The 22,649-nt window shown below is 38.7% G+C and overlaps 1 protein-coding gene across 1 annotated transcript in view; it reads right to left on the reverse strand.

Moving 5' to 3' along the window:
* The window catches only part of LOC135510731 (cGMP-specific 3',5'-cyclic phosphodiesterase-like), a 164,711-nt gene that overhangs the window by 121,542 nt on the left and 20,520 nt on the right, over nt 1-22,649 (reverse strand). The window contains 1 exon segment of the mRNA XM_064931896.1: nt 21,990-22,127. Coding sequence (XP_064787968.1) covers nt 21,990-22,127 — 138 coding nt within the window.

Genomic DNA, 22,649 nt, shown 5'->3' on the forward strand with positions numbered 1-22,649 from the left:
TATTACTATATGTACTCATTTCCAGTCACCAGCAGTCATATTACCCTATGTACTAGTTTCCATAGTCCCCAGCAGTCATATTACTCTATGTACTAGTTCCCATAGTCACCAGCAATCATATTACTATATGTACTAGTTTCCTGTCACCAGCAGTCATATTACTCTATGTTCTAGTTCCCATAGTCACCAGCAGTCATATTACTATATGTACTAGTTTCCTGTCACCAGCAGTCATATTACTCTATGTTCTAGTTTCCATAGTCACCAGCAGTCATATTACTATATGCACTAGTTTCCAGTCACCAGCAGTCATATTACTCTATGTACTAGTTTCCATAGCCACCTGCAGTCAAAATACTCTGTGTACTAGTTTAAATAGTCACCAGCAGTCATATTACTCTATGTACTAGTTTCCATAGTCACCAGCAGTCAAATTACTCTATGTACTAGTTTCCATAGTCACCAGCAGTCCTATTACTGTATGTACTAGTTTCCATAGCCATCAGCAGTCATATTACTCTATGTATTACTTTCCATAGTCATCAGCATCATATTACTATATGAAGTAGTTTCCATAGCCACCAGAAGTCAAATTACTCTATGTACTAGTTTCCATAGCTACCAGCAGTCATATTACTCTATGTACTAGTTTCCATAGCCACTAGGAGTCACATGATTCTATGTACTAGTTTCCATAGTCACCAGCAGTCATATTACTGTATGTACTAGTTTCCATAGCCATCAGCAGTCATATTACTCTATGTACTACTTTCCATAGTCAGCAGCAGTTATATTATTATATGTAGTAGTTTCCATAGCCACCAGCAGTCAAATTACTCTACGTACTAGTTTCCATAGCTACCAGCAGTCATATTACTCTATGTACTAGTTTCCATAGCTACCAGCAGTCATATTACTCTATGTACTAGTTTCCATAGCCACCAGCAGTCATATTACTCTATGTACCAGTTTCCATAGTCAGCAGCAGTTATATTATTATATGTACTAGTTTCCATAGCAACCAGCAGTCATATTACTCTATGTACTAGTTTCCATAGTCACCAGCAGTCATATTACTATATGTACTAGTTTCCATAGTCAGCAGCAGTCATATTATTATATGTACTAGTTTCCATAGCAACCAGCAGTCAAATTACTCTATGTACTTGTTTCCACAGCTACCAGAAGTATTATTACTCTATGTAATTGTTTCCATAGCCACCAGCAGTCATATTACTCTGTGTACTAGTTTCCATAGCCATCAGCAGTCATATTACTCTATGTACTAATTTCCATAGTCCCCAGCAGTCATATTACTCTATGTACTAGTTTCCATAGCCACCAGCAGTCAAATTACTCTATGTACTAGTTTCCATACCTAAAAGCAGTCATATTACTCTATGTACTAATTTCCATAGTCCCCAGCAGTCATATTACTCTATGTACTAGTTTCCATAGCCACCAGCAGTCAAATTACTCTATGTACTAGTTTCCATAGCTAAAAGCAGTCATATTACTCTATGTACTAGTTTCCATAGCCACCAGCAGTCATATTACTCTATGTACTAGTTTCCATAGCCAACAACAGTCAAATTACTCTATGTACCCGATCCAAAAGCCACCAGCAGTCCTATTATTATATGTACTAGTTTCCATAGCCACCAGCAGTCATATTACTCTATGTACTAGTTTCCATAGCCACCAGCAGTCATGTTACTCTATGTACTAGTTTCCATTGCCACCAGGAGTCATATTACTCCATGTACTAGTTTCCATAGTCATCAGCATCATATTACTATATGAAGTAGTTTCCATAGCCACCAGCAGTCATATTACTCTATGTACTAGTTTCCATTGCAGCCAGCAGACATATTACTCTATGTACTAGTTTCCATAGCCACCTGCAGTCATAATACTCTGTGTACTAGTTTAAATAGTCACCAGCAGTCATATTACTCTATGTACTAGTTCCCATAGTCACCAGCAGTCATATTACTATATGTACTAGTTTCCTGTCACCAGCAGTCATATTACTATATGTACTCGTATCCAGTCACCAGCAGTCATATTACCCTATGTACTAGTTTCCATAGTCCCCAGCAGTCATATTACTCTATGTACTAGTTCCCATAGTCACCAGCAGTCATATTACTATATGTACTAGTTTCCTGTCACCAGCAGTCATATTACTCTATGTACTAGTTTCCATAGCCACGAGGAGTCACATGAATCTATGTACTAGTTTCCATAGCCACCAGCAGTCATATTACTATATGTACTAGTTTCCATAGTCAGCAGCAGTCATATTATTATATGTACTAGTTCCCATAGTCACCAGCAGTCATATTACTATATGTACTAGTTTCCTGTCACCAGCAGTCATATTACTATATGTACTCGTTTCCAGTCACCAGCAGTCATATTACCCTATGTACTAGTTTCCATAGTCCCCAGCAGTCATATTACTCTATGTACTAGTTCCCATAGTCACCAGCAATCATATTACTATATGTACTAGTTTCCTGTCACCAGCAGTCATATTACTCTATGTTCTAGTTCCCATAGTCACCAGCAGTCATATTACTATATGTACTAGTTTCCTGTCACCAGCAGTCATATTACTCTATGTTCTAGTTTCCATAGTCACCAGCAGTCATATTACTATATGCACTAGTTTCCAGTCACCAGCAGTCATATTACTCTATGTACTAGTTTCCATAGCCACCTGCAGTCAAAATACTCTATGTCCTAGTTTCCAGTCACCAGCAGTCATATTACTATATGTACTCGTTTCCATAGCCACCAGCCGTCATATTACTATCTGTACTAGTTTCCAGTCACCAGCAGTCATATTGCTCTATGTACTAGTTTCCATAGTCACCAGCAGTCATATTACTATATGTACTAGTTTCCATAGTCAGCAGCAGTTATATTAATATATTTACTAGTTTCCATAGCCGCAAGCAGTCATATTACTCTATGTACTAGTTTCCATAGCTACCAGAAGTCATATTACTCTATGTACTAGTTTCCATAGCCACTAGGAGTCACATGAATCTATGTACTAGTTTCCATAGTCACCAGCAGTCAAATTACTCTATGCACTAGTTTCCATAGCCATCAGCAGTCATATTACTATATGTACTAGTTTCCATAGCCACCAGCAGTCATAATACTCTATGTACTAGTTTCCACAACCACCAGCAGTCAAATTACTCTATGTACCAGTTTCCATAGCCACGAGGAGTCACATTAATCTATGTACTAGTTTCCATAGTCACCAGCAGTCATATTACTATATGTACTAGTTTCCATAGTCACCAGCAGTCATATTACTATATGTACTAGTTTCCATAGTCACCAGCAGTCATATTACAAAATGTACTAGTTTCCTTAGCCATCAGCAGTCATGTTACTATATGTACTAGTTTCCAAAGTCACCAGCAGTCATATTACAAAATGTACTCGTTTCCTTAGCCATCAGCAGTCATATTACTATATGTACTAGTTTCCATAGCCACCAACAGTCATATTACTCTATGTAATTGTTTCCATAGCCACCAACAGTCATATTACTCTATGTAATTGTTTCCATAGCCACCAGCAGTCATATTACTCTGTGTACTAGTTTCCATAGCCATCAGCAGTCATATTACTATATGCACTAATTTCCATAGTCACCAGCAGTCTTTTTACTCTATGTACTAGTTCCCATAGCCATCAGCAGTAATATTACTCTATGTACTAGTTTCCATAGCCACCAGCAGTTAAATTACTATATGTACTAGTTTCCACAGCTACCAGCAGTCACATTATAATATGTACTAGTTTCCATAATCACCAGCAGTCACATTATTCTATGTACTAGTTTCCAAAGCCGCCAGTAGTCATATTACTCTATGTACTAGTTTCCATAGCCACCAGCAGCCATATTACTTTATGTACTAGTTTCCATAGCCACCAGCAGTCATATTACTCTATGTACTAGTTTCCATAGCCACCAGCAGTCATATTACTCCATGTACTAGTTTCCACAGCCGCCAGTAGTCATATTACTCTATGTACTAGTTTCCATAGCCACCAACAGTCATATTACTCTATGTAATTGTTTCCATAGCCACCAACAGTCATATTACTCTATGTAATTGTTTCCATAGCCACCAGCAGTCATATTACTCTGTGTACTAGTTTCCATAGCCACCAGCAGTCATATTACTCTATGTACTAGTTTCCATAGCCACCAGCAGTCAAATTACTCTATGTACTAGTTTCCATAGCTAAAAGCAGTCATATTACTCTATGTACTAGTTTCCATAGCTACCAGAAGTCACATTACTCTATGTACTAGTTTCCATAGCCACTAGGAGTCACATGATTCTATGTACTAGTTTCCATAGTCACCAGCAGTCAAATTACTCTATGTACTAGTTTCCATAGCCATCAGCAGTCATATTACTATATGTACTAGTTTCCATAGCCACCAGCAGTCATATTACTCTATGTACTAGATTCCATAGCCACCAGCAGTCATATTACTCTATGTACTAGTTTCCATAGCCAACAGCAGTCATATTACTCTATGTACCAGTTTCCATAGTCAGCAGCAGTTATATTATTATATGTACTAGTTTCCATAGCAACCAGCAGTCATATTACTCTATGTACTAGTTTCCATAGCCACGAGGAGTCACATGAATCTATGTACTAGTTTCCAGTCACCAGCAGTCTTATTACTATATGTACTAGTTTCCATAGTCACCAGCAGTCATATTACTATATGTACTAGTTTCGATAGTCACCAGCAGTCATATTACAAAATGTACTAGTTTCCTTAGCCATCAGCAGTCATATTACTATATGTACTAGTTTCCAAAGTCACCAGCAGTCATATTACAAAATGTACTAGTTTCCTTAGCCATCAGCAGTCATATTACTATATGTCCTAGTTTCCATAGCCACCAACAGTCATAATACCCTATGTAATTGTTTCCATAGCCACCAACAGTCATATTACTCTATGTAATTGTTTCCATAGCCACCAGCAGTCATATTACTCTGTGTACTAGTTCCCATAACCATCAGCAGTCATATTACTCTATGTACTAGTTTCCATAGTCAGCAGCAGTTATATTATTATATGTACTAGTTTCCACAGCTACCAGCAGTCACATTATTATATGTACTAGTTTCCATAATCACCAGCAGTCACATTATTCTATGTACTAGTTTCCACAGCAGCCAGTAGTCATATTACTCTATGTACTAGTTTCCATAGCCACCAGCAGCCATATTACTTTATGTACTAGTTTCCATAGCCACCAGCAGTCATATTACTCTATGTACTAGTTTCCATAGCCACCAGCAGTCATATTACTCTATGTACTAGTTTCCATAGCCACCAGCAGTTAAATTACTATATGTACTAGTTTCCATAGCTACCAGCAGTCATATTACTCTATGTACTAGTTTCCATAGCCACCAGCAGTCAAATTACTCTATGTACTAGTTTCCATAGCTAAAAGCAGTCATATTACTCTATGTACTGGTTTCCATAGCCACCAGCAGTCATATTACTATATGTACTCGTTTCCATAGCCACCAGCAGTCATGTTACTATCTGTACTAGTTTCCAGTCACCAGCAGTCATATTACTCTATGTACTAGTTTCCATAGTCACCAGCAGTCATATTACTCTATGTACTAGTTCCCATAGTCACCAGCAGTCATATTACTCTATGTACTAGTTTCCATAGCCACCAGCAGTCATATTACTATATGTACTAGTTTCCAGTCACCAGCAGTCATATTACTATATGTACTCGTTTCCATGGCCACCAGCAGTCATATTACTATCTGTACTAGTTTCTTTAGCCACCAGCAGTCATATTACTATATGTACTAGTTTCCATAGCCACCAGCAGTTATATTACTATATGTACTACTTTCCATAGTCACCAGCAGTCATATTACTATATGTACTACTTTCCATAGTCACCAGCAGCCATATTACTATATGTACTAGTTTACATAGCCACCAGCAGTCACATTACTATATGTACTAGTTTCCTGTCACCAGCAGTCATATTACTATATGTACTCGTTTCCATAGCCATCAGCAGTCATATTACTATATGTACTACTTTCCATAGTCACCAGCAGCCATATTACTCTATGTACTAGTTTACATAGCCACCAGCAGTCACATTACGATATGTACTAGTTTCCATAATCACCAGCAGTCACATTACTCTATGTACTAGTTTCCATAGCCACCAGCAGCCATATTACATTATGTACAAGTTTCCATAGCCACCAGTAGTCATATTACTCTATGTACTAGTTTCCATAGCCACCAGCAGTCATATTAATCTATGTACTAGTTTCCATAGCCACCTGCAGTTGAATTACTATATGTACTAGTTTCCATAGCTACCAGCAGTCATATTACTCTATGTAATTGTTTCCATAGCCACCAGCAGTCATATTACTCTGTGTACTAGTTTCCATAGCCATCAGCAGTCATATTACTATATGCACTAATTTCCATAGTCCCCAGCAGTCATATTACTCTATGTAATTGTTTCCATAGCCACCAGCAGTCATATTTAGCCACCAGCAGTCATATTACTCTGTGTACTAGTTTCCATAGCCATCAGCAGTCATATTACTCTATGTACTAGTTTCCATAGCCACCAGCAGTCATATTACTCTATGTACTAGTTTCCATAGCCACCAGCAGTCAAATTACTCTATGTACTAGTTTCCATAGCCAACAACAGTCAAATTACTCTATGTACACAATCCCACAGCCATCAGCAGTCATATTATTATATGTACTAGTTTACATAGCCACCAGCAGTCATATTACTCTATGTACTAGTTTCCATAGCCGCCAGCAGTCATATTACTCTATGTACTAGTTTCCATAGCCACTAGGAGTCACATGATTCTATGTACTAGTTTCCATAGTCATCAGCAGTCATATTACTGTGTGTACTAGTTTCCATAGTCACCAGCAGGCAAATTACTCTATGTACTAGTTTCCATAGCTACCAGCAGTCATATTACTCTATGTACTAGTTTCCATAGCCACTAGGAGTCACATAATTCTATGTACTAGTTTCCATAGCCGCCAGCAGTCATATAACTATATGTACTAGTTTCCATAGCCGCCAGCAGTCATATTACTATATGTAGTAGTTTCCATAGACACCAGCAGTCATATTACTATATGTACTAGTTTCGATAGTCACCAGCAGTCATATTACAAAATGTACTAGTTTCCATAGCCATCAGCAGTCATATTACTATATGTACTAGTTTCCAAAGTCACCAGCAGTCATAATACAAAATGTACTAGTTTCCTTAGCCATCAGCAGTCATATTACTATATGTACTAGTTTCCATAGCCACCAACAGTCATATTACCCTATGTAATTGTTTCCATAGCCACCAACAGTCATATTACTCTATGTAATTGTTTCCATAGCCACCAGCAGTCATATTACTCTGTGTACTAGTTCCCATAACCATCAGCAGTCATATTACTCTGTGTACTAGTTTCCATAGTCAGCAGCAGTTATATTATTATATGTACTAGCTTCCACAGCTACCAGCGGTCACATTATTATATGTACTAGTTTCCATAATCACCAGCAGTCACATTATTCTATGTACTAGTTTCCACAGCAGCCAGTAGTCATATTACTCTATGTACTAGTTTCCATAGCCACCAGCAGCCATATTACTTTATGTACTAGTTTCCATAGTCACCAGCAGTCATATTACTATATGTACTAGTTTCCTGTCACCAGCAGTCATATTACTATATGTACTCGTATCCAGTCACCAGCAGTCATATTACCCTATGTACTAGTTTCCATAGTCCCCAGCAGTCATATTACTCTATGTACTAGTTCCCATAGTCACCAGCAGTCATATTACTATATGTACTAGTTTCCTGTCACCAGCAGTCATATTACTCTATGTACTAGTTTCCATAGCCACGAGGAGTCACATGAATCTATGTACTAGTTTCCATAGTCACCAGCAGTCATATTACTATATGTACTAGTTTCCATAGTCAGCAGCAGTCATATTATTATATGTACTCGTTTCCAGTCACCAGCAGTCATATTACCCTATGTACTAGTTTCCATAGTCCCCAGCAGTCATATTACTCTATGTACTAGTTCCCATAGTCACCAGCAATCATATTACTATATGTACTAGTTTCCTGTCACCAGCAGTCATATTACTCTATGTTCTAGTTCCCATAGTCACCAGCAGTCATATTACTATATGTACTAGTTTCCTGTCACCAGCAGTCATATTACTCTATGTTCTAGTTTCCATAGTCACCAGCAGTCATATTACTATATGCACTAGTTTCCAGTCACCAGCAGTCATATTACTCTATGTACTAGTTTCCATAGCCACCTGCAGTCAAAATACTCTATGTCCTAGTTTCCAGTCACCAGCAGTCATATTACTATATGTACTCGTTTCCATAGCCACCAGCCGTCATATTACTATCTGTACTAGTTTCCAGTCACCAGCAGTCATATTGCTCTATGTACTAGTTTCCATAGTCACCAGCAGTCATATTACTATATGTACTAGTTTCCATAGTCAGCAGCAGTTATATTAATATATTTACTAGTTTCCATAGCCGCAAGCAGTCATATTACTCTATGTACTAGTTTCCATAGCTACCAGAAGTCATATTACTCTATGTACTAGTTTCCATAGCCACTAGGAGTCACATGAATCTATGTACTAGTTTCCATAGTCACCAGCCGTCATATTACTATATGTACTAGTTTCCATAGTCACCAGCAGTCATATTACTATATGTACTAGTTTCCATAGTCACCAGCAGTCATATTACAAAATGTACTAGTTTCCTTAGCCATCAGCAGTCATGTTACTATATGTACTAGTTTCCAAAGTCACCAGCAGTCATATTACAAAATGTACTCGTTTCCTTAGCCATCAGCAGTCATATTACTATATGTACTAGTTTCCATAGCCACCAACAGTCATATTACTCTATGTAATTGTTTCCATAGCCACCAACAGTCATATTACTCTATGTAATTGTTTCCATAGCCACCAGCAGTCATATTACTCTGTGTACTAGTTTCCATAGCCATCAGCAGTCATATTACTCTGTGTACTAGTTTCCATAGCCATCAGCAGTCATATTACTATATGCACTAATTTCCATAGTCACCAGCAGTCTTTTTACTCTATGTACTAGTTCCCATAGCCATCAGCAGTAATATTACTCTATGTACTAGTTTCCATAGCCACCAGCAGTTAAATTACTATATGTACTAGTTTCCACAGCTACCAGCAGTCACATTATAATATGTACTAGTTTCCATAATCACCAGCAGTCACATTATTCTATGTACTAGTTTCCAAAGCCGCCAGTAGTCATATTACTCTATGTACTAGTTTCCATAGCCACCAGCAGCCATATTACTTTATGTACTAGTTTCCATAGCCACCAGCAGTCATATTACTCTATTTACTAGTTTCCATAGCCACCAGCAGTCATATTACTCCATGTACTAGTTTCCACAGCCGCCAGTAGTCATATTACTCTATGTACTAGTTTCCATAGCCACCAACAGTCATATTACTCTATGTAATTGTTTCCATAGCCACCAACAGTCATATTACTCTATGTAATTGTTTCCATAGCCACCAGCAGTCATATTACTCTGTGTACTAGTTTCCATAGCCACCAGCAGTCATATTACTCTATGTACTAGTTTCCATAGCCACCAGCAGTCAAATTACTCTATGTACTAGTTTCCATAGCTAAAAGCAGTCATATTACTCTATGTACTAGTTTCCATAGCTACCAGAAGTCACATTACTCTATGTACTAGTTTCCATAGCCACTAGGAGTCACATGATTCTATGTACTAGTTTCCATAGTCACCAGCAGTCAAATTACTCTATGTACTAGTTTCCATAGCCATCAGCAGTCATATTACTATATGTACTAGTTTCCATAGCCACCAGCAGTCATATTACTCTATGTACTAGTTTCCATAGCCACCAGCAGTCATATTACTCTATGTACTAGTTTCCATAGCCAACAGCAGTCATATTACTCTATGTACCAGTTTCCATAGTCAGCAGCAGTCATATTACTCTATGTACTAGTTTCCATAGCCACGAGGAGTCACATGAATCTATGTACTAGTTTCCAGTCACCAGCAGTCTTATTACTATATGTACTAGTTTCCATAGTCACCAGCAGTCTTATTACTATATGTACTAGTTTCCATAGTCACCAGCAGTCATATTACTATATGTACTAGTTTCGATAGTCACCAGCAGTCATATTACAAAATGTACTAGTTTCCTTAGCCATCAGCAGTCATATTACTATATGTACTAGTTTCCAAAGTCACCAGCAGTCATATTACAAAATGTACTAGTTTCCTTAGCCATCAGCAGTCATATTACTATATGTCCTAGTTTCCATAGCCACCAACAGTCATATTACCCTATGTAATTGTTTCCATAGCCACCAACAGTCATATTACTCTATGTAATTGTTTCCATAGCCACCAGCAGTCATATTACTCTGTGTACTAGTTCCCATAACCATCAGCAGTCATATTACTCTATGTACTAGTTTCCATAGTCAGCAGCAGTTATATTATTATATGTACTAGTTTCCACAGCTACCAGCAGTCACATTATTATATGTACTAGTTTCCATAATCACCAGCAGTCACATTATTCTATGTACTAGTTTCCACAGCAGCCAGTAGTCATATTACTCTATGTACTAGTTTCCATAGCCACCAGCAGCCATATTACTTTATGTACTAGTTTCCATAGCCACCAGCAGTCATATTACTCTATGTACTAGTTTCCATAGCCACCAGCAGTCATATTACTCTATGTACTAGTTTCCATAGCCACCAGCAGTTAAATTACTATATGTACTAGTTTCCATAGCTACCAGCAGTCATATTACTCTATGTACTAGTTTCCATAGCCACCAGCAGTCAAATTACTCTATGTACTAGTTTCCATAGCTAAAAGCAGTCATATTACTCTATGTACTGGTTTCCATAGCCACCAGCAGTCATATTACTATATGTACTGTTTCCATAGCCACCAGCAGTCATGTTACTATCTGTACTAGTTTCCAGTCACCAGCAGTCATATTACTCTATGTACTAGTTTCCATAGTCACCAGCAGTCATATTACTCTATGTACTAGTTCCCATAGTCACCAGCAGTCATATTACTCTATGTACTAGTTTCCATAGCCACCAGCAGTCATATTACTATATGTACTAGTTTCCAGTCACCAGCAGTCATATTACTATATGTACTCGTTTCCATGGCCACCAGCAGTCATATTACTATCTGTACTAGTTTCTTTAGCCACCAGCAGTCATATTACTATATGTACTAGTTTCCATAGCCACCAGCAGTTATATTACTATATGTACTACTTTCCATAGTCACCAGCAGTCATATTACTATATGTACTACTTTCCATAGTCACCAGCAGCCATATTACTATATGTACTAGTTTACATAGCCACCAGCAGTCACATTACTATATGTACTAGTTTCCTGTCACCAGCAGTCATATTACTATATGTACTCGTTTCCATAGCCATCAGCAGTCATATTACTATATGTACTACTTTCCATAGTCACCAGCAGCCATATTACTCTATGTACTAGTTTACATAGCCACCAGCAGTCACATTACGATATGTACTAGTTTCCATAATCACCAGCAGTCACATTACTCTATGTACTAGTTTCCATAGCCACCAGCAGCCATATTACATTATGTACAAGTTTCCATAGCCACCAGTAGTCATATTACTCTATGTACTAGTTTCCATAGCCACCAGCAGTCATATTAATCTATGTACTAGTTTCCATAGCCACCTGCAGTTGAATTACTATATGTACTAGTTTCCATAGCTACCAGCAGTCATATTACTCTATGTAATTGTTTCCATAGCCACCAGCAGTCATATTACTCTGTGTACTAGTTTCCATAGCCATCAGCAGTCATATTACTATATGCACTAATTTCCATAGTCCCCAGCAGTCATATTACTCTATGTAATTGTTTCCATAGCCACCAGCAGTCATATTTAGCCACCAGCAGTCATATTACTCTGTGTACTAGTTTCCATAGCCATCAGCAGTCATATTACTCTATGTACTAGTTTCCATAGCCACCAGCAGTCATATTACTCTATGTACTAGTTTCCATAGCCACCAGCAGTCAAATTACTCTATGTACTAGTTTCCATAGCCAACAACAGTCAAATTACTCTATGTACACAATCCCACAGCCATCAGCAGTCATATTATTATATGTACTAGTTTACATAGCCACCAGCAGTCATATTACTCTATGTACTAGTTTCCATAGCCGCCAGCAGTCATATTACTCTATGTACTAGTTTCCATAGCCACTAGGAGTCACATGATTCTATGTACTAGTTTCCATAGTCATCAGCAGTCATATTACTGTGTGTACTAGTTTCCATAGTCACCAGCAGGCAAATTACTCTATGTACTAGTTTCCATAGCTACCAGCAGTCATATTACTCTATGTACTAGTTTCCATAGCCACTAGGAGTCACATAATTCTATGTACTAGTTTCCATAGCCGCCAGCAGTCATATAACTATATGTACTAGTTTCCATAGCCGCCAGCAGTCATATTACTATATGTAGTAGTTTCCATAGACACCAGCAGTCATATTACTATATGTACTAGTTTCGATAGTCACCAGCAGTCATATTACAAAATGTACTAGTTTCCATAGCCATCAGCAGTCATATTACTATATGTACTAGTTTCCAAAGTCACCAGCAGTCATAATACAAAATGTACTAGTTTCCTTAGCCATCAGCAGTCATATTACTATATGTACTAGTTTCCATAGCCACCAACAGTCATATTACCCTATGTAATTGTTTCCATAGCCACCAACAGTCATATTACTCTATGTAATTGTTTCCATAGCCACCAGCAGTCATATTACTCTGTGTACTAGTTCCCATAACCATCAGCAGTCATATTACTCTATGTACTAGTTTCCATAGTCAGCAGCAGTTATATTATTATATGTACTAGTTTCCACAGCTACCAGCGGTCACATTATTATATGTACTAGTTTCCATAATCACCAGCAGTCACATTATTCTATGTACTAGTTTCCACAGCAGCCAGTAGTCATATTACTCTATGTACTAGTTTCCATAGCCACCAGCAGCCATATTACTTTATGTACTAGTTTCCATAGCCACCAGCAGTCATATTACTCTATGTACTAGTTTCCATAGCCACCAGCAGTCATATTACTCTATGTACTAGTTTCCATAGCCACCAGCAGTTAAATTACTATATGTACTAGTTTCCATAGCTACCAGCAGTCATATTACTCTATGTACTAGTTTCCATAGCCACCAGCAGTCAAATTACTCTATGTACTAGTTTCCATAGCCACCAGCAGTCAAATTACTATATGTACTAGTTTCCATAGCTACCAGCAGTCATATTACTATATGTACTACTTTCCATAGTCACCAGCAGCCATATTACTATATGTACTAGTTTACATAGCCACCAGCAGTCACATTACTATATGTACTAGTTTCCTGTCACCAGCAGTCATATTACTATATGTACTCGTTTCCATAGCCATCAGCAGTCATATTACTATATGTACTACTTTCCATAGTCACCAGCAGCCATATTACTCTATGTACTAGTTTACATAGCCACCAGCAGTCACATTACGATATGTACTAGTTTCCATAATCACCAGCAGTCACATTACTCTATGTACTAGTTTCCATAGCCACCAGCAGCCATATTACATTATGTACAAGTTTCCATAGCCACCAGTAGTCATATTACTCTATGTACTAGTTTCCATAGCCACCAGCAGTCATATTAATCTATGTACTAGTTTCCATAGCCACCTGCAGTTGAATTACTATATGTACTAGTTTCCATAGCTACCAGCAGTCATATTACTCTATGTAATTGTTTCCATAGCCACCAGCAGTCATATTACTCTGTGTACTAGTTTCCATAGCCATCAGCAGTCATATTACTATATGCACTAATTTCCATAGTCCCCAGCAGTCATATTACTCTATGTAATTGTTTCCATAGCCACCAGCAGTCATATTTAGCCACCAGCAGTCATATTACTCTGTGTACTAGTTTCCATAGCCATCAGCAGTCATATTACTCTATGTACTAGTTTCCATAGCCACCAGCAGTCATATTACTCTATGTACTAGTTTCCATAGCCACCAGCAGTCAAATTACTCTATGTACTAGTTTCCATAGCCAACAACAGTCAAATTACTCTATGTACACAATCCCACAGCCATCAGCAGTCATATTATTATATGTACTAGTTTACATAGCCACCAGCAGTCATATTACTCTATGTACTAGTTTCCATAGCCGCCAGCAGTCATATTACTATATGTACTAGTTTCCATAGCCACTAGGAGTCACATGATTCTATGTACTAGTTTCCATAGTCATCAGCAGTCATATTACTGTGTGTACTAGTTTCCATAGCCGCCAGCAGTCATATTACTATATGTAGTAGTTTCCATAGACACCAGCAGTCATATTACTATATGTACTAGTTTCGATAGTCACCAGCAGTCATATTACAAAATGTACTAGTTTCCTTAGCCATCAGCAGTCATATTACTATATGTACTAGTTTCCAAAGTCACCAGCAGTCATATTACAAAATGTACTAGTTTCCTTAGCCATCAGCAGTCATATTACTATATGTACTAGTTTCCATAGCCACCAACAGTCATATTACCCTATGTAATTGTTTCCATAGCCACCAACAGTCATATTACTCTATGTAATTGTTTCCATAGCCACCAGCAGTCATATTACTCTGTGTACTAGTTCCCATAACCATCAGCAGTCATATTACTCTATGTACTAGTTTCCATAGTCAGCAGCAGTTATATTATTATATGTACTAGTTTCCACAGCTACCAGCGGTCACATTATTATATGTACTAGTTTCCATAATCACCAGCAGTCACATTATTCTATGTACTAGTTTCCACAGCAGCCAGTAGTCATATTACTCTATGTACTAGTTTCCATAGCCACCAGCAGCCATATTACTTTATGTACTAGTTTCCATAGCCACCAGCAGTCATATTACTCTATGTACTAGTTTCCATAGCTACCAGCAGTCATATTACTCTATGTACTAGTTTCCATAGCCACCAGCAGTCAAATTACTCTATGTACTAGTTTCCATAGCTAAAAGCAGTCATATTACTCTATGTACTGGTTTCCATAGCCACCAGCAGTCATATTACTATATGTACTCGTTTCCATAGCCACCAGCAGTCATGTTACTATCTGTACTAGTTTCCAGTCACCAGCAGTCATATTACTCTATGTACTAGTTTCCATAGCCGCCAGCAGTCATATTACCCTATGTACTAGTTTCCATAGCCACCAGCAGTCAAATTACTATATGTACTAGTTTCCATAGCTACCAGCAGTCATATTACTATATGTACTACTTTCCATAGTCACCAGCAGCCATATTACTATATGTACTAGTTTACATAGCCACCAGCAGTCACATTACTATATGTACTAGTTTCCTGTCACCAGCAGTCATATTACTATATGTACTCGTTTCCATAGCCATCAGCAGTCATATTACTATATGTACTACTTTCCATAGTCACCAGCAGCCATATTACTCTATGTACTAGTTTACATAGCCACCAGCAGTCACATTACGATATGTACTAGTTTCCATAATCACCAGCAGTCACATTACTCTATGTACTAGTTTCCATAGCCACCAGCAGCCATATTACATTATGTACAAGTTTCCATAGCCACCAGTAGTCATATTACTCTATGAACTAGTTTCCATAGCCACCAGCAGTCATATTAATCTATGTACTAGTTTCCATAGCCACCTGCAGTTGAATTACTATATGTACTAGTTTCCATAGCTACCAGCAGTCATATTACTCTATGTAATTGTTTCCATAGCCACCAGCAGTCATATTACTCTGTGTACTAGTTTCCATAGCCATCAGCAGTCATATTACTATATGCACTAATTTCCATAGTCCCCAGCAGTCATATTACTCTATGTAATTGTTTCCATAGCCACCAGCAGTCATATTTAGCCACCAGCAGTCATATTACTCTGTGTACTAGTTTCCATAGCCATCAGCAGTCATATTACTCTATGTACTAGTTTCCATAGCCACCAGCAGTCAAATTACTCTATGTACTAGTTTCCATAGCCACCAGCAGTCAAATTACTCTATGTACTAGTTTCCATAGCCAACAACAGTCAAATTACTCTATGTACACAATCCCAAAGCCATCAGCAGTCATATTATTATATGTACTAGTTTACATAGCCACCAGCAGTCATATTACTCTATGTACTAGTTTCCATAGCCGCCAGCAGTCATATTACTATATGTACTAGTTTCCATAGCCACTAGGAGTCACATGATTCTATGTACTAGTTTCCATAGTCATCAGCAGTCATATTACTGTGTGTACTAGTTTCCATAGTCACCAGCAGGCAAATTACTCTATGTACTAGTTTCCATAGCTACCAGCAGTCATATTACTCTATGTACTAGTTTCCATAGCCACTAGGAGTCACATAATTCTATGTACTAGTTTCCATAGCCGCCAGCAGTCATATAACTATATGTACTAGTTTCCATAGCCGCCAGCAGTCATATTACTATATGTAGTAGTTTCCATAGACACCAGCAGTCATATTACTATATGTACTAGTTTCCATAGTCACCAGCAGTCATATTACTCTATGTACTGGTTTCCATAGCCATCAGCAGTCATATTACTATATGCACTAATTTCCATAGTCACCAGCAGTCATATTACTCTATGTACTAGTTTCCATAGTCACCAGCAGTCATATTACTATATGTACTACTTTCCAATCACCAGCAGTCATATTACTCTGTGTACTAGTTTCCATAGCCATCAGCAGTCATATTACTATATGCACTAATTTCCATAGTCACCAGCAGTCATATTACTCTATGTAATTGTTTCCATAGCCACCAGCAGTCATATTACTCTGTGTACTAAATTCCATAGCCATCAGCAGTCATATTATTATATGCACTAATTTCCATAGTCCCCAGCAGTCACATTACTCTATGTACTAGTTTCCATAGCCACCAGCAGTCATATTACTCTATGTACTAGTTTCCATAGCCACCTGCATTCATATTACTCTATGTACTAGTTTCCATAGCCACCAGCAGTCATATTACTCTATGTACTAATTTCCATAACCACCAGCAGTCATATTCCTTTATGTACTAGTTTCCATAACCACCAGCAGTCATATTCCTTTATGTACTAGTTTCCATAGTAGTCAGCAGTCATATTACTATATGTACTAGTTTCCATAGCCACCAGCAGTCAAATTACTCTACATGTACTAGTTTCCATAGCCGCCAGAGGTCATATTACTATATGTACAAGTTTCCATAGTCCCCAGCAGTCATATTACTCTATGTACTAGTTTCCATAACCACCAGCAGTCATATTCCTTTATGTACTAGTTTCCATAACCACCAGCAGTCATATTCCTTTATGTACTAGTTTCCATAGTCGTCAGCAGTCATATTAATATATGTACAAGTTTCCATAGCCGCCAGCAGTCATATTACTGTATGTACAAGTTTCCATAGCCACCAGCAGTCAAATTACTATATTTACTAGTTTCCATAGCTACCAGCAGTCATATTACTCTATGTAATTGTTTCCATAGCCACCAGCAGTCATATTACTATATGTACTAGTTTCCATAGCTTCCAGCAGTCAAATTACTCTATGTACCCGATCCCAAAGCCATCAGCAGTCCTATTATTATATGTACTAGTTTCCATAGCCACCAGCTGTCATATTACTCTATGTAGCAGTTTCCATAGCCGCCAGCAGGCATATTACTCTATGTACTAGTTTCCATAGCCACCAGCAGTCACATTATTCTATGTACTAGTTTCCATAGCCGCCAGCAGTCATATTACTCTATGTAGTAGTTTCCATAGCCGCCAGCAGTCATATTACTCTATGTACTAGTTTCCATAGCCACCAGCAGTCATATTACTCTATGTACTAGTTTCCATAACTACCAGCAGTCATATTCTTTTATGTACTAGTTTCCATAACCACCAGCAGTCATATTCCTTTATGTACTAGTTTCCATAGTCGTCAGCAGTCATATTACTATATGTACAAGTTTCCATAGCCGCCAGCAGTCATATTACTCTATATGTACTAGTTTCCATAGCCACCAGCAGTCAAATTACTCTATTTACTAGTTTCCATAGCTACCAGCAGTCATATTACTCTATTTACTAGTTTCCATAGCTACCAGCAGTCATATTACTCTATTTACTAGTTTCCATAGCTACCAGCAGTCATATTACTCTATTTACTAGTTTCCATAGCTACCAGCAGTCATATTACTCTATTTACTAGTTTCCATAGCCACCAGCAGTCAAATTACTCTATTTACTAGTTTCCATAGCTACCAGCAGTCATATTACTCTATTTACTAGTTTCCATAGCTACCAGCAGTCATATTACTCTATGTACTAGTTTCCATAGCCGCCAGCAGTCATATTACTCTATGTACTAGTTTCCATAACCACCAGCAGTCATATTCTTTTATGTACTAGTTTCCATAACCACCAGCAGTCATATTCCTTTATGTACTAGTTTCCATAGTCGTCAGCAGTCATATTACTATATGTACAAGTTTCCATAGCCGCCAGCAGTCATATTACTCTATATGTACAAGTTTCCATAGCCACCAGCAGTCAAATTACTCTATTTACTAGTTTCCATAGCTACCAGCAGTCATATTACTCTATTTAATTGTTTCCATAGCCACCAGCAGTCATATTACTCTATGTACTAGTTTCCATAGCCACCAGAAGTCATATTACTATATGTACTAGTTTCCATAGCCATCAGCAGTCATATTACTATATGTACTAGTTTCCATAGTCACCAGCAGTCATATAACTCTATGTACTAGTTCCCATAGCCATCAGCAGTCACATTAGACTATGTACTAGTTTCCATAATCACCAGCAGTCACATTATTCTATGTACTAGTTTCCATAGCCGCCAGCAGTCATATTACTCTATGTAGTAGTTTCCATAGCCGCCAGCAGTCATATTACTCTATGTACTAGTTTTCATAGCCACCAGCAGCCATATTACTCTATGTACTAGTTTCCATAGCCACCAGCAGTCATATTACTCTATGTACTAGTTTCCATAACCACCAGCAGTCATATTCTTTTATGTACTAGTTTCCATAGCCACCAGCAGTCAAATTACTCTATGTACTAGTTTCCATTGCTTCCAGCAGTCATATTACTCTGTGTACTAGTGTCCGTAGCCATCCGCAGTCATATTACTATATGCACTAATTTCCATAGTCACCAGCAGTCGTATTACAAAATGTACTAGTTTCCATAGTCACCAGCAGTCATAATACTATATGTACTAGTTTCCATAGCCATCAGCAGTCATATTACTATATGTACTTGTTTCCATAGCCATCAGCAGTCATATTACTATATGTACTAGTTTCCATAGCCACCAGCAGTCACATGATTCTATGTACTTGTTTCCATCGTCACCATCAGTCACATTATTCTATGTACTAATTTCCATAGCCACCAGCAGTCATATTACTCTATGTACTAGTTTCCATAGCCACCAGCAGTCATATTACTCTATGTACTAGTTTCCATAGCCACCAGCAGTCATATTACTATATGTACTAGTTTCCATAGCCATCAGCAATCATATTACTATATGTACTAGTTTCCATAGCCACCAGCAGTCATATTACTCTATGTACTAGTTTTAATAGCCACCTGCAGTCATATTACTCTATTTACTAGTTTCCATAGCCATCAGCAGTCATGTTACTATATGTACTAGTTTCCATAGCGATCAGCAGTCATATTACTATATGTACTAGTTTCCATAGCCACCAGCAGTCATATTACTCTATGTACTAGTTTCCATAGCCACCTGCAGTCATATTACTCTATTTACTAGTTTCCATAGCCATCAGCAGTCATGTTACTATATGTACTAGTTTCCATAGCCACCAGCAGTCATATTACTCTATGTTCTAGTTACAGTTTAGATCTGAACAGACAGGCCACGTCCCATTCAGTTCCGTTTCTCTCATATCCATAGGAGGCAGAAAGAACACAAACAAGCACTTCTAGAATAATGTTTCTCATTGTCTAGTGGACTGGGCTCAATGCAGTCATTCCTTTTCTCTATTACAATGGCATTTCATATTTACCCCACTAACAAGGGAACAAAACAGCCTTCAATTGTTAATGCTGATTGCATCGCGAGTACTCGGCTAAATGCTGAGGGCCTCTCAATGGATGCTGTCTGGGATAGTTGAACCCGAAATATCATTTTGTTCAATGTTTTCGTACAAAAGTGGCCGAGCTCAGTCCAAATTCCATGCAGTCTGTATTGACAATTCAATAGAGTAGGCCTAGGGGAAATCCATAGACCTTGATCCCGAAATGAATGGGAATTATTTTGAACTCTCCCTTGATTAAGCATCATCATTCATACCAACGATATTGAAGATTGCTGTGTTGTCAATGGGCTGTCTGAATAGAAAACCTCAAAAGGTATTCAAGGCTGGAGCTACACAAGAGGAATACAGAACAGAATGGGTCTCTATAGAATACTGTGGAAGTCCTGTAGTTATTCTCTCCTCGCTGAGACATGTCTATTCACTGTCAATACAATCTCTTCCATTTTCTCTTTGATCATTCCTCTTTCTCTCTCTTTTATAATTGTTCTCTCGCTCACCATGGAACTGTGAACAAGGTGGACTGCGCTGCCCTCTCCGCCTACCCAGTGTCAATCAAGGCATTCATCTCCTTATTTCTCTCTTTCTGTCATTCTGTGGCACCTCCATTCATTCTCTCTTTTGTCTCTTTGAATGTGTGTGCATGTGCAAGCATCAGGCACCTGCACAGATACGGGTCTCCCTGTACCTGTCCCTTTGCCTTCCCACTCGCCAAGTGGCCTTTTGGGTGTTTTCTTCCTTTTTTTGGGGTCGTTGTTGTTCTGAACCCAGTGCCCTTAAGTCGTTGTGACATCGTCAAGTCTTTCCCAGTCTGCCCTGTACGTAGACTGCCCTGTACGTAGACTGCCCTGTACGTAGACTGCCCTGTACGGAGGAAGCCCTGTACGTAGACTGCCCTGTACGTAGACTGCCCTGTACGTAGACTGCCCTGTACGTAGACTGCCATGTACGGAGGAAGCCCTGTACGTAGACTGCCCTGTACGGAGACTGCCCTGTACGGAGACTGCCCTGTACGGAGACTGCCCTGTACGGAGATTGCATGCACCCGATATCCAAACATGAGTCAGAAGATTAGGAATACTATATTATTAAGTTAATATTTAAGAGCATTGGAGATAAATCGCAATCTAAATATTAACTAGCAGATTTAACACCATTGATCAGCCTACCCCCTTTTCCCGATGTCAATCATGTCTTTAGGAGTCACTCTGTAGCTTGCTTACGATTTGGGATGAGTGTTGTTCGAGAAATAAATAGGCCTATGCTCAGGAATGGTCAAATCTTATCTACAGAAGCAATCAGTTATGTTATAAATTGCGAGATATGAATTATGATAGTCATCATTTCACCAGTGGGTGCCATTTTTTTCCATTTTGAGCACCTGCCCCCTGAAAGTTCTGTGTACTGCCCTGGCAAGCATGTATGTGAGTGAGTGAGTGAGTGAGTGAGTGAGTGAGTGAGTGAGTGAGTGAGTGAGTGAGTGAGTGAGTGTGTGTGCACGTGTGAACCCACCATAGAGTCTCCATCAGCTATGAAGACAGTGCAGCCCTGGGCCTGCATAAAGGAGAGGATGGTGCCTGCTATCTTCCTCAGTAACACCTCGAGAGACTGCTGCTCCTCCAAGATCAGACTGGCCAGGTCCAACAGCACCTGGGGGAGACAGAGTAAACCACTAACACACACAAACATATGACAGCATGAACACAAACCCACGTACTCATACACAAACACACGAACACACACTCACAAGAAAGCATGGTAAACACACCCACACACACCTTTCGCATATGCCAGGGAGATTGTTCCAGAAATTGCATGTCTATCCATCTCCTGAGGACGTTGAGAAATGCCGTCAAAACCTTCCACTAGGGGCAATAGAGAGCACTATTACCATGAAGTAGGCTTGGGTTTTGCTAGCTTCCACTTGGGGAAATAGTGAGCGCTATTACCATGAAGTAAACATTGGTTTTGCTAGCTTCCACTAGGGGCAATAGTGATCACTATTACCATGAAGTAGGCTTGGGTTTTGCTAGCTTCCAATAGGGGCAATAGTGAACACTATTACCATGAAGTAGGCTTGGATGTTGCTAGCTTCCAGTAGGGGCAATAGTGAGCACTATTACCATGAACTCGGCTTGGGTTTTGCTAGCTTCCACTAGGGGCAATAGTGAG

Source organism: Oncorhynchus masou, chromosome 23 (genome assembly GCF_036934945.1).
Source record: "Oncorhynchus masou masou isolate Uvic2021 chromosome 23, UVic_Omas_1.1, whole genome shotgun sequence".
Lineage (NCBI taxonomy): Eukaryota > Metazoa > Chordata > Actinopteri > Salmoniformes > Salmonidae > Oncorhynchus > Oncorhynchus masou.